Source organism: Tachysurus vachellii, chromosome 1 (genome assembly GCF_030014155.1).
Source record: "Tachysurus vachellii isolate PV-2020 chromosome 1, HZAU_Pvac_v1, whole genome shotgun sequence".
Taxonomy (NCBI): domain Eukaryota; kingdom Metazoa; phylum Chordata; class Actinopteri; order Siluriformes; family Bagridae; genus Tachysurus; species Tachysurus vachellii.
In genome coordinates this window covers 9,039,936-9,054,902 of record NC_083460.1, presented here as the reverse complement: position 1 = coordinate 9,054,902, position 14,967 = coordinate 9,039,936, and the positions used below count along the sequence as shown (strand labels likewise).

General features: G+C 37.3%; 1 protein-coding gene across 1 annotated transcript in view; it reads right to left on the bottom strand.

Moving 5' to 3' along the window:
- gpc1b (glypican 1b) overlaps nt 1-14,967 on the bottom strand; it is a 79,592-nt gene continuing 64,625 nt past the window's right edge. Inside the window, exons 4-9 of the mRNA XM_060871337.1 lie at nt 8,578-8,740; nt 8,334-8,464; nt 7,914-8,027; nt 7,639-7,769; nt 6,961-7,136; nt 1-3,126 (exon numbers count right to left, since the gene is read on the bottom strand). Of these exons, the coding sequence (XP_060727320.1) occupies nt 2,918-3,126; nt 6,961-7,136; nt 7,639-7,769; nt 7,914-8,027; nt 8,334-8,464; nt 8,578-8,740 (924 nt within the window). The 3' untranslated portion in view covers nt 1-2,917. The remainder of the gene's footprint in view (nt 3,127-6,960; nt 7,137-7,638; nt 7,770-7,913; nt 8,028-8,333; nt 8,465-8,577; nt 8,741-14,967) is intronic.

Sequence of the window (14,967 nt, the reverse complement as noted above, 5' to 3'; positions counted from 1 at the left end):
TCTTTAAAATCGTATGATGTATATAATTGACAAGTCTTCCTTTTTTTCAGGAACATAAAACAGCAAGTTGACAAATTTGCATCAAATGTTGTTTTTTTTGACACTCCATCCATGAACACAGACTCTCTATTGGTGTTTATTGAAAAAAAAAAAAAAACAAGTAGAGAAATGGAATCACAAAAACAATAAAGCATATATCAGAACATCTTATAGATATTTGCATTTTTTTTTCTAGTTTAAATTTCACTTCACTGATGTCAGCCATATTTAACAATACAAGTGGCTATTTAGGGCCCACGTTGTTAGAACAGGCGTTCACAGACTAGTGAACTGAATTGGCTGAACCCTTTACTTGACTTCATTGTTCTTAATACATGACATGCAATAATGTAATCCTGTTTTTTGTAAAAAGTGTATACATTTTCCTGTGCCCAGTATCCATGGCATCATTCTGCCACGCGTGCCAGTGTGTGCTACTGTCTCCCTCAGTCCTCGTTGATAGCGTGAAGTATCCCAGAAGATACTCGTCCCAGTTATTTTATCATTTTAGTGGTTTACAGGCTGAATATGTACAGTGTTCTGGTACAAATGTCACGTATAAATGAGGGTTAGCACTGAAACGTGATTAGAAATTCACTGTTCTGCATATGACTGCTTTTAACCAACAGCTTTCTCAAAATTTTGGATCGTATTATCCACAATGCTATCTGATAAAATCCTGTCTTTGCTTCTATCTCATTTTTTTTTCTAACGGAGGGTTTGTTAATATATACTTTCCAATCAATCAGCTGCTTTATCACTGATGCTCTGCTACAGATCGTCAATCAAGTCGTACTGCAGCTGCAATGTTAAGAGTCAACATGTATGTCACAAAAAGTGCAATATTATGTCAGGAAAGGAACGGAGCAACTGAAATGAAAGCTACACAGAGTTACTATACAGAGTTGTGCAAATAAATGTACTTTTTTTTTTGTTTGTTTGTTTTGTTTATATTTATTTTTCCTTTACTCATTTTACCTTTCATTCATTTCGGAATGTGTCAGGGCTAGGGCAAGAGATGACTATTGGAGAAGAAAAGGGATGTCCCAGCATGCACTGGTTCTGAACACTCCGTCAACTACAATCTTCAATAACTGCGGTGTGCACAAGCCAAACGCAATCACATCCACTGCTTGTTTTGTAGTGATGTCATCACCCTGCGCCATTATTACTTGTTCCCAGGACAGGGGAGGTCTGTCACATGCACTGAAAGATGAGCATTGAAATGTATACATTCTCTCATACACACACAAACACACACACACACATCCTAGGGCCATCACGTCCACATGCCCACACTGTCAAATTCTCACACACACTCACAAACACACAGATCCAACTTAACTATAGTGACTGTTGAAACCTGCCTGTGCAGTTATTAGTTTTCTTTAAATCGGTTTGTGATCATTTTGAACAAATTTCCTTATATTAATTTTAGCGTAGTAGCTTAATGCCACTGCAGCACTGTTATTAAGGCTGTCGTACATGCATTGTGCTGTGCTGCATGTTCCTATACTCTATACTACAGTTTCATCTGACTTCTCGCTTGCTCCAGGATAAAAGTAAAAACTTCCTGCTTCTATGACTATTTTGTTGCATCCTATGGGATCCCAGGCCTGACACACACCTCTAGTACTGAGGTGCGTATATTACTGGCAAAATTAAACACACACACACACACACACACACACACACACACACACAATAGTGCTCCTGCTACCTGTTTAGAACAGATTCAAATACACAGTTCATTCCAAATAATGAATTCATATTTGGTTACATCCCAAACACATGCATCTGAATATCTATCACCGTGACAGACAAACTTTTCACACACACACACACACACGTTTCTACTTGTCCACAAACATTTCACCATCTAAACTGCTCAACCTCCTTCTCAACACAGATTTTGTCTACAGAGTGCCATTGGTAGACTTCCATGATCATTAAGGATCACTAACGTTGTAGAGAGCATCACATAAACACTGTCAACATTTTTAAACAAATTGTTGTCTAACTGAAGGACACAACAGGGCAGTGTTCAAAAAAAAAAAAAAAAAAAAAACTCAGCAATAATGGGGAAATTTGATAAGATCAAAACGCTATCATACAGATTCACATACGGCTTCTGTGAACTGATCAAACTTCTCGAAAATATTGTCTTCTTTTTTTTATTCTGCTGGTGTGTGAGCTTCAACGCCAAAATATTGCTCTTTGCATTGCTTTTTTTTTTTTCAGAACTGTGGTAAATATAGGTGTTTTATGCAAGCCCGAGCCGTAAAGCTGCAATTGGAAACCAAAAAAAGAATAATAACAATGATTATGAAAAGCGTGAGAAAATAGAAATGGTTGCCTGTGAGAAAAATGGTGTTAATATAAAATATTGCAGGACCATGTTTAAATATTGTAGTCTAAAGTCTAAACCTTTCTGTTTTTGATAAACATGTGATTTTGACCTATTTGTTGATTTCCAGACATTTCAGGATTAGAGGGAATAGTAATTCGGTAATAAATAAATTATCTAAAATTTTTAAAGGCGAACGAATAAGATATTTCCGCAACTCTTATAGCACAGACTTTGAAATATATAATTAATTCCATACCTATAGAATCGTTTATCGTTTATCATTTTTTAAATTGCGCAATATTTCACTCACACCAGAGAATTTCTAGGAGTGCAGGTATTCAAAACAGACATAAAGACCAGAAATGAAAGAAGTGTGTAGTGACAAAGAAGACCATTCATTTTGCACATTTTGCTATTGTTGTAAGTTTCATATGCTTGTTATGTTATTATTTTTGGCAACGTATCTGTCCCCACCCCTCCTCAGTCCATTCCCATCCCATACTGAGTCCTGATTGGCTGAAACAACAATTATCGCCTAAGCAGCACTGTGGCCAACGAGAGCAGGTAAACGGCGGTGCAAGGGAGGATCCGTCTTCCGTCACCTTTTGCCTCGTTCTTGTTCACAGAAGCGTTGGAATAGACTCTCGGTCTGCGTGTGCTGCGAACCATAATTTGCTGGTTGTGGACACAAGGATCATCGTTGCACATTCCACTTCCGGAGCCACTGATGTCATCACCTATGTTAAAAAAGGAAATAAATATATTGTAAAATATGCTGAAAAGGAATATGTGGCCAGTCAAAGATAAGACAATAGTTTATAGTTTACTCAAAAGTTGATTTCACTGCCTATGCCAAAATTAAAACGTTCTTTATTTACTAGATTAAATGATAACATGAGTTAGTATTAATGTACTGTATACCAAATACATAGGGAAATCTCACAAGGATGGTAGAACTGATAGGAATTATACCTTTATACCTGTAGTATTACATATAGGCAATTAAAACATGCATGGTGGAATAGTGCAGTGGTAATGTGATCAAATCCTGTTGGATGTAAAAAAAAAAAAAAAGGAATTATGTTAATGTTACTCAATCCAATCACATGGAACAGATGTACGTATGTGACTTATTTAACTTCAATGAGGTTTTTTTTTTTTAGCGTAGCACCAAGCAGTCTGTCTTTATTACGCATTACATCCAAAGAAATGTTAAAATTAAAATCAGAATTATAACAGATCGATGTTGGTGTTCTTTCAGCTGCTCCCTGTTTGGGGTCGCCACGGTGGATCAGTTGGCCTAAATATTTGATTTGGCACAGGTTTTACACAGGAAGCCCTTCCTGACACGCTTGCTCCCATTTTATCCAAGCTTAGGACCAGTACTGAGAGTTAACATTTCAGTAGCTGGATTAGCTCCCTGCCAGGCAATCGAACACGACACGGGATCCTGCTTGCTGGACCACCAGGAGGTTAATTATGACAGACCAATAGTGATTTAAAAGATTAGGCTCTTTTGATCAGGGAAACATAGAACATTTACATTTACATTTAAAGCATTTGGCAGATGCCCTTATCTAGAGCGATGTACACAGGACCATAAAAGCTGAGTTTCCATGCAGTAACCAGCTTCTCACACATTCTTCTTGCAATATCCCTGCATAACGATCTGATCTCCCCTTCAGTCACAGCTCGTAACCTTGGGGTAACCATGGACAGTCAACTGTCTTTTTCCTCGTATGTTGCTAATGTGACACGCTCATGGCAGTTCCTGCTCTACAACATTAGAAAGATTCAGCCATTTATGTCCACACAGGCTGCTCAGGTGCTTGTTCAGTCTCTTGTCATCTCAAGACTGGACTACTGCAATTCACTGCTGGCAGGTCACTGCTGAACTCAAGTTCTCCACACCACTCCGCTGCTGCGATTCCTCCATAGGCTTCCGGTTGCTGCAGGTATCAGATTTAAAACACTGATGCTGGCCTACAAAGCCACAAATGGACCAGCTCCCTGTTACCTCAAAGCCCTTATCACTCCTTGCACTGCACCTCACACCCTCAGAGTTACCAGCACTGCTCAACTGGTCCCACCATCTCTCAGGGTAAGAGGTAAGTATTCTACAAGACTCTTTTCTGTTCTGGCACCGAGGTAGTGGAATGAACTTCCCCTAGGGGTCCGGACAGCCAGTGGCTATTTTCAAACGATGGTTGAAGACCTACTTATTCATGAAACCAGATCACATGCTGGTCATCTGAAATCCTGCCCGCCCTCAACACTGGACCCGTATCAGTATGCCTATGACCACAAGAGCTCAACACCATCACCACACCACTACACACTGACACACATTAAAACACTAACTCCTTCCTTCATTAGGATTTACATCTACAGCATTTAGCAGATTCCATCATCAGTACAATATACAAATATGATCTCTGAACACACTGATACTGGTTTACTGATTAAGGAATAAACACAGGGAGAATATCATTTACATTCATGGCATTCATAGCAACTTTCAATTATTTTCTACAACTGAGCAGGACTTTTATTTTAGGGTTAAGGGCTTGCCGCTTGAGCTCCCCTATGCTCAAGAACCCAGCTGTGGTAGACTGGTGGTCCTGGGATTTGAACTCACAACCTTCAGATCAACTCTGTAGGGAGGTAATACAATAGAAGGAGCACACAGCATTTTATTTTGTTACTTCAGCTTTAACACTGTTAACACTTCCAAGCTTGCTGCCTTTTGCATGAGCGCCTCCATCTGTTATTTGACCCCCAGTGTTTTGTATCCTGTTTCATGGGGATTGTTACAGTAGGTATGGGTTTACCACCATCTAGATGAAACGTTGAAAAATTGCACCTGTTTAATAACCAGAAGTAGGTATCTGAGCACATGGTTGCTCGGACTTCGCCTGGATCCCCAACAATCCTTGTTATTAAAAAGGTTTAAAAGAGCAATAGATTTTGTGTTTCTGTTCTACGTAACATATACTAGAATATTTTAATATGTGAAGTAATTATATTTAGGATGATAAGATACTAACCTATCCATTAAAAATCACATAAATACCATTAAAGATGTGCAATGTTACTATGTTACGTAAAAAAAAATATCAAGCAGAGGGAGGACAGCATATCCAGAATTTCTTGCTAACGGACTGCAGTCTTTTAGGTTTGACAATCACATGTCCTCCACCCTTGTACTGAGCACTCTCCTCTACTCTCTATTCACCCATGACTGTGCTCCCGTTGATGCCTCGAACTCCATAATCAAGTTGGCAGACGACACCACTGTGCTAAGCCTGATCAGCAATGATGATGAGATGGCCTATAGAGAGGACATCAAGCACCTGGCATGCAATGGGCTGACAACAACATGTCTCTCAACTCCCAGAAAACCAGTGTGGTGTGGATTATCGACAGACCAAAAGGAGCTACACGACTATCTAGATCAATTACATAGATCAAAGACGTTATCTATGGAGGATATCTATGAAGTATCTATATCTATGAAGGCATGATCAAGGTCATGTCTCACTCAACCTGTTCACTCTTCTTCTTTCTGGGAAGTGCTTCAGAAGCCTCTGCTGCTACATCTTAAACTCCTCCCATTGACGCTAATTTCCAATACTCTTCATTTACACATCATGCCATTAGTTTGTTCTACTAAAAATACTGTAATAGTGCTTGCCATATTTCTGTTGATGAAATGGTTTGTGGAACATTCTAAATGTTTCACAGGAGCAAATGTGTTATGGTTGAGAAACAGGGTTGAGTAAATGTTCCAAGCTACAGCGAAAAATGTAATTTTCCATAGTCCACAGAACAACAGAAGACTCAAGCATTAGATGTACAAGTAGGAGATAAATGGGTTCACATAGTGCATCACATATGGTAAAATTGATTCACACATTTCATAAGAATGTGTTCATATTCTCAAAATAATACGATTTCTGAAGCTTATATTTCAAGGTAAATTGTAGTTATTGTTAGTTGGGTCTGAAAAATGCTGTTTCCCAAGAGTAAATTTAAAGAGAAGGTTTGATTATTGTTTCAAGGTCGCTGTGGAGGACAGGTTAGTGATGTACATTTTGCAGAGGCCAAGGATAATTCTGAAAGAGCTGAAGATATCCACAGCTTTGATGAGAGAGGCTGTTCACAGGCACATAACATGGACACTACACAAAGTGGGCCTCCATGGGAGAGTGGCAAGAAGAAATCCCTCCAAAATACACACTGAACACTCAGCAAACATGTGTAGAAAGGATCTCTGGTCTGATGAGACTCAAATAAAACTCTTTTTAAATTTAAGTATTACATTACCTGATACTTACATGTAGAACACCAAACTAACAAAGCATGGTGTTGGTAGCATCATCAGCAGTACTAGATCTAACATATTCTAGCAACCTGAGTAAATATTGTAGGTTATTGAACTACAACATTAAATTGGATGTATTATAAGTTTTTGTTATCCCAAGTTACACAAGTTACCAATTTAAACCTCCATAAAGTACTTAATCCCTAATACTTAGGTTTGAACTGAACATGTGTGCACTCATACTCACTGGAATCCTGGAAGTCCACGTCCTTGCCATTGATGGCGTTTTTCATTCGGCTTGTCATGATTTTGAGCTGCATAATCTGTTGTCGTATTATCATGTCTGGTTTAGTGATGTCAATCTCCACCTCAGGGTTGTTGATCTGGTTGGCTAGTCCATCTCCAATTATCTCAGGGAGATACCTAACACATACAACACTGTCAGCTTATGGTATTCTGTCTTTTATGTTCTGTTAGCAATGAATATGCTATTTCTTTTCAGTCCTTCTGTCCAGGATTTTGCAATTTTTTAAATTAATGCAAAAAAAATCAAGCAAACCCTAATCCATGGTATTTAGAGGTAATTGAAAATGTTCTAAATTAGTGCAGATTTTATGCAGTTTTGGGACAAAATGTCATCTTAACACGTATTCATCCAATTCACGTGTCGAACTACAGCCATCATTAAAAGCAATTACATATGAGTCTTCACTGTGCTTGAAATTTCACCATCTCAAGTAATTTCCCAAACAAAAAAGCAAAAAATCTTGAAATAAATAAATAAATAAATAAATAAAAATCAAGAATGATCACGCATTTCAGGGTGCAACAATCACAAAAAAAAAAAATCCTAGAAGAACTGTTTTTTAGAGCAATACAGGGACAAAATGAACCAAACTTTCATGCTATGCTTGTGAGAATGTACCTATCTATGGCCATTCCATTCCAGCATTTGTTCTCCTCGCTGCCTTTTGCCTCTCGGTCCACACACAGTTTGGTGGGCAACTGAATCCAGTACTGCATCATGTTCCTGATTTTGCGGGATATATCTGCTAACTGAAAAACATAGAGGAACAAATAAGAAAGAAAGTGATAAACTAAATCAGATGTACTGTAGTGCCTATACTAATCTTTCTAGCTTGATACATGCATAATATTTTATATATACGGTATATTGCTGTATCTTGGTTAAACCCTTACCAGTTTTTCAACACTTGTTGCTGAAGTGCTGCTCACATCTGCAAAGCTTTCAAATCTCGTATTTGGCTCATATGGGATGGGGTTTTCTGGAGGAAAACCACACGCCTGAAACACCTAACACAAAAAACACACAAAGCAGGAAGTCTTTCAGACATTTGCAAAGCTCACAATAATGTTTAATGCAAAATTATTAAACATTATAATAGATTCATAGCAATATAACTACTGTATTATAGAATTGTATATACTTATTTATTTATTTTGGTCAGAAATGGTGTGATGGTGGTTAAAAATAACCAGAAAACAAATCCCCATATTAATATTAAGTGAAAGTTTTCAACGTTATCTGATTAAGTAATGTTAATGGTAACTTTCTAAAATCTTTAGCATCTTTTGTGTATCACTTAGTAGGACTCATACCTTGTTGTTGAAAGTGTTCAGGTTGTCCTGCATGTAAATGATGGCATCAGCAATGCGTTTAGGTAGAGACAATATGGCTGCATCCACACTGTAGGGTCTGCTCAACCGATCAGCCACCATTAGCATAGCATCTAAACGCAAACACACAAACAGCTGCTATTTCACAAATATCCTGTCACCTACTCATGTGAGTTTATATATGTATTTGCTTCCTTAACTTGTGCACACATCTCCATCCACCCACCTGCAAGGTTTTTCCACTCTGTGTCCAGGTCTGCCTGATTGGCGAGACAGCCTTTCATCACGTTTCTGCAGTATGGGACACATGGTTTAGTGGCCAAATCTTTACATTGAGGACAGTAGGTCTGCTTCATCAGGGCATGTACACACTCTACACTGAGAGGAACCTGAGAGAGAGAGAGAGAGAGAGAGAGAGAGAGAGACAGAGAGAGAGAGAGAGAGAAAGGCATTTTGATTCATTTGTTCACGGTAAATTGAGCATTGCTGAATTAACACAAATAATGGTTATTTCTGCAACAGTCACAATTTAGTAGTATAACGTATAATTTGCTGCATGATTTAGTTTTAAGCCACATTTATTTATTTATTTATTTATTTATTTATTTATTTAATCCCTGCACTCACATAGATGGAGCAATGCAACAGCTGGTGTTTTAATTTAGTACACATATAAAACCTTCACATTTTATATTTGAAACTTGTCTATAAATAGCAAATCTTTATAACCTTTATAACTAACAGGTATTTCAACACAGAAAAAAAAACAGATACATTGCATCTATAGTAAACTGTCAGTCTGGCAAAATTTGTATAATTTTGCTCAAACACCTTAAGTTTAGAAAGAGTTGTAATAGAAATAACAACAATAAATTACACACACAACTTCACTCTCTACCAGGTCATATCATATGTGCAGGGTGAAGAGAAATATTCTGTTTATACCACAGTGATTTGCCACAGGTTATAATGCGTCATCTATTAATAAATGACACATCATTCCTGTTAATGATTATACTTATGATTAAATGTACACGAGTTTCCACTTATGTTACACCAGTAATAATCAGTCACTTGTTGGTTAACTCCTTTTCTCTTCCCAGTCCGCCACCTCTCCACTCTTTCTCCTTCTCTCTCTCTCTCTCTCACTCTCTCTCTCTCTCTCTCTCTCTCTCTCTCTCTCTCAAAAAATAAATAAATAAAAAATTAAGCTCTTCATTTTACTCAAAGAATAACTACACCAGCAAAGCACTAACACCACAAAGTGACTCCTTAAATAACTGATAAATAAATGTCTCCTGACAAAAAACTTCACCACATCACAAAATATACACTGACAAAGGTTAAAGACCAACATTTATTATTTTTAAATATTAGTCATAGATTAGATTATGTGTAGTTTCTGCCATACTAGTCCTTGTATATGAGCTGTTACTATAAAATGACTAAAGTATTAGTAGAAGCATAATAACATTAATATCAACCTATTAATCAATTGCAATATAAATCGCAACATATGTATTTCATGTTAAAGACGGAATTACTGTCCGATCCGTGCTGTTATACTAAAATTATTATCACCTTCTGTCAAATCAGATCGAAGAATCCTTTGCAGTATGTCTAATAATATCTTTCTAATAATGTCTCACTCTCTGTTGAGCTGTATGTGCACTTCTGCTGCCTGATGTAATGCCGATGGCACATCCTGACATACTTTTACTGCTGAGGCTCGTCTTGCTCTCCAGACCTGCCTGATTCATGCTGATGCTCTAGTTCTGTTTGGAGCTTCTGCACTTGTTCTAAACTTGTGAGAAAGTCAATTGTTAAAAGCGCTTGTCAATTCCCTGCCAGAGTACTAGAGGGCGCTGGGAGGTGTATTGCTGTCCATTATGAAAGTCATGAGATCGTGTCTCATATGTCTTCACCTGTGATGTGGTTTGCTATTTACGTATACCCTTCCTCTTGTGTCGATTCGTGTTCACAATGCCTGGCGTTGCGTTCTGTCGCACTCCAGTTTGCCACAATGATCTGCATCACATAAGTGGTATAATATAACAAGCTACAGATTCAAACACGAGTGAACAGCACAAAAGCTCAAGAGATTTGCTGTGTCTTCCAAACCAATCATTATATTATAATTATAAAAATTATAATTTTTGTAAGCCTTGCCACATTTCCAGCAGATTTAAACACCCAACTAATGATGTTCTCACTCTTACACAAGCCATTTATAAAATGACAAAATTACAAGTGTGTATGATGTCACAGTTACAGCAGCAGTTTTACTCTGTTACGTAATGAACATTTCCCATGCTGAAACAAACAGTACACTGCAAAACAAATCTGTCTGTTTTATGGAGGCAAGTGGAAATATAGGGTGCAAATACTTTTGAAGGCAAGTGGATACAAGCATGGGACATTGCTAGAATGCATATAATCCAGTTCTACTCATTGTGTTGAGTGTTTTGATACACTATGTCACATGTGCATGTTGCGGAAATTTTCGATTCAATTTATATTGGGTGTTGACGTGCATGTGACGTCATCAGAACACTCAAAGTAACGAAAGTTCTTCTGATTGTGCCAAAAGTTTTGATATGTGACGTATACAGACGTGTGTTGCGGAAATTTTTCGATTCCCCATGTACTGGGGGCTGGCATGGCAGTTCGAAAATATACACTTTCATTAGACCTAATGAGTTTAGTGGAAGTATAGCATGAAAGATTACAGAGGTATAAACCTCCAAAATTTTGAATGGAATGTTATGGGTTAATTTGAGCTTCTGTAGAAGGAAAACCATAATGCTGATCGCTTTAACTAAAGAAAAGTAACACCGAAAAACATCAGTCGAGGCTAAACAAAATGGCAGAGTTTGTTGTATGTAGCTCAAAAGCTCTAGAAGGAGTACTTTAGAAAATAAAATTCTAATAAGACTAATAAGTTTATAAAGCAAAACAGAATGTTTCTTTTTCTTCCTACTCTTCTTCTTCTTCTTCTTCTTCTTCCTCTTCTTTTTCTTCATTTCATTCTGGTAATCATTAGAAGAAAAAACTATGTTTTTTTTTCCCCATAAAACTTAAGAAAACAAGTGCAATTGTTTCAGGAAATGATTTTTCTCAACGACCTGGCACTAAATTGTCTTGTAATGGCTGTAATTTCCATAGTCAAGGCACATCAGTTTCACATCTCCACTTCAGAACAAGCCAGAAACAAAACAGCTTTTTAGACCTAGAAGAATCAGAAACACTACAAGCCTCTACACTGATAGTGATCTCTCCGTTTCCTTCAACAAGCGTCATTCATTACACACTGCTTGTGTAAAGCTTCTCTTTAACTTTACAGCTAAAGCACAGGCCTCTGATTAGCTGCTCACAGTATCACCTGCTGTCATGATTATATCTGGTTTTAAATCTGTTGTGACTGTGTTGCACTGAGTAAAGAGTCAACAGATTTAAGAGTTGTGTTGTTTAACAAAGAACATTGAGTGAATTTGTCATGAAAACAGATTACATTTTATAGCATTTGGGAGACACCATTATCCAGAGCAACTTGTATTTATCTCACTTACAACCAAGGGTCACAGAGACTAGTGATGAGAAGTGATGAGACTTGAACTCACAACCTTCTGATCAGCAGACTGACATCTCTGACTAACCACTCACAATCGTTGTTGCATGTCAACAATAATACTTTGTCTCATCAAATTCTAGAATGAAAAAGATAAATGAAATGCTGTGTTTCATATTATTAAATGTAACTAAGAGCTAATTTATATATATATACGTATATTCATGCCGGATGCCTTTCCTTACGCAACCCTCCCATTTTTATCCGGGCTCAGGACCAGCACTGAGTGTTAACTGTTTAGTGGCTCGGTTAACGCCCTGCCCAGGAATCAAACCCAGGCCACGACAATGACAGCACCGGATCCTGCCGCTGGACCACCTCTGGGCCATATATATGTGGTATATTGACACTGAAGCACAATAACATAATACAGACTTCATAAGAAACCATCGATACTCTAAAGATTTTCACTTCCTGAAAATAATTTATGCCCAATTCCTGCAAAACGTTCTTGATTCCGTCGATAATCTCACGTCAATACTGCTGCTGTATAGCATTCAAAAATGAAGTGCTCATCTCAGTACTCAGTACTCTCATTCACAATTTGCTCATACTGAAAGTCCTGTCACACTCAGTACTGTTTAACTTTCGAGTATCCAATACTAGAAGCGAAATGATTCATAATCCCTCCCTCTGGTGTCACCTTTTTGAGTTCCTCTCAAGGTTTTTTCCTCATATTCAATTCAATATAATTTTACTTCTATAGCACTTTTAACAATGTAAATTGTCTCAAAGCAGCTTTATAGAACAAGAAATATGATACAAACAAGTTTATTATTATACAAAGATTAATATAATACAAACGTTTCAGATTAATATTAGACTTATATTTAAATGTGTTTGTATTTATCCTCATGAGCAAGACTGAGGTGACTGAGGCGACTGTGGTGAGGAAAAACTCCCTTAGATGGAAAAGAAAGAAACCTTGAGAGGAACCAGATTCAAAAGGGAACCTCATCCTCATTTGGGTGACAGTACAAGGTGTGATTATAAACTGTTATAAACACCAGAGAGTGTTATTATGAATAATGTCCTTTCTCCAGTCATATACAGTCCGACAATTGTGTATTGATTAGGAGGTTGTTGTCCTCAAAGACCACATGTATTTAGCATCTCCTCTTTGAATGCCTGAATCCTCATGAAGAAGAATCCATTTTGACCTGGTACAACTCTTGGTGCGTTGGGATCCTCGCATAGTTAACCTCTTCTCACTGACGGTTCGTAATCTTCTTGACATGAAACACAACTGGAGCTGTCTAGATTTCGTTCACCTAATGAACTTATAACTGAATCACTATTATAGACCTAGATTACAACTAATTCAGTTATCCTTATCACTGCATTTCACCGTATGATCGTGCACCTGTCATGTAAACTCCAGTCCTCTATTCTATAAGCCACTGTTTCACCTGAAGAGCCTCTTTGTCCCTGTCAAGCTTGTCTCGTTTCAGAAACTGCCAGCTCTTAAATGTCACATCATTGTAGCCATCAGCAAGAACTCATAATGAGCAAAGACTGTGTATGTTGTCCAGGGCCCACAAGGATACGAACTTTACAGGTGCTACACACATTCATTAGGTATTAGACAAATATAATCTCTGTTTGGATCCAACAAAATGTCCCTCTGAGACATTGAAACTGTGTAATACTCATGATTTATAACTGCTTTACACAGAAGAAGTGCGTCAGCGTCTTCTATTATGTCTGACAGAGGAACAAAAGAGCTGGCTGGCATGCATAAGTACAGGGATCTGATTATGAGTCCTTTGTGAACGGAGGGAGTTGCGAGTCCGTATTTTAAAGAGAAGAGTAATAAAGACAGAAAGGGAGTTGTCAGTGAAGAAAGATTCATGCAAGAAATGTTATACTAGTGAGCCAAAAACAGAAATAGTTTTCTGAGGATGATGTTGCACACATATTCACAATTAACATGTTTATTTAGATTTCATTATTGTTTCCATAGTAACAACATTCTCTATGAAAGCAGTGATGGATAATTACATATATATTTGGAAAAATATTTTTTATAGACCTTATCCTTTTACTTCACTGTATTTCAAGCACAAAATATAGTAAAATATGGGCAAGGTGTTGGACTACTGATTGGAGGTTGTGTGTTTGAATCCCAGGTCCCCCAATCTGCCAAAACTGGGACCCTGAGCAAGGCCCTTAAACCCTCAATTATATAAAAATGTAAGTTGCTTTGGATAAGGGGGTCTGCCAAATGCCATAAATATAAATATCCTAATTTCATGCCGGGGCACAGTGGCTTAGTGGTTAGCATGTTCGCCTCACACCTCCAGGGTTGGGGGTTTGATTCCTGCCTCCGCCTTGTGTGTGGAGTTTTCATGTTCTCCCCGTGACTCGGGGGTTTCCTCTGGGTGCTCCGGTTTCCTCCTATAAATATTACTTTTGTGAAGTTTTCTCTAAAAAGTTTTTAATTCAGCAGAGCTTTGTAATTTTCAGTAAGTTTTCCATAACAGGGCAAAGAACTTTTGGTAACAAGATGACAAATGCAAATAAAATGTTCTTTTAACTTTAAGACAGAGATAAAAGAGGATGGTGGGTGGAAGAAATCTTTATATCTGCTTTAATGTAATTGATAACAGGAACTAACGTACACAACATAAAATTAAAGATAACTATAAATGGTTAAAAAGTGTTGTTAAACTTCAATTAACCCTTATGTTGTTCGGGTCTGTGGGACCCATATTCATAAACATCAATAGTTTTGAAAAACTTTGCTTCCTTGTAAATTTGTTGATTTTTTCCAATCATAACTTGATTAAATTTGATTTTCTTTTTTTATTACATTTTATTAAAAAAAAAAAAAAAAAAAAGAGTAGTACTTTAATTAAAAAATGTGATGTAATAAAGGTAAAGGGCAAATATTAACCATATATGCTGTTTATATTGATTGTAATCGAGATGAAGTAAACATCTGTATTTTAAGTATTTTAACATAAATTTTTGATTGTGTTGAATTAA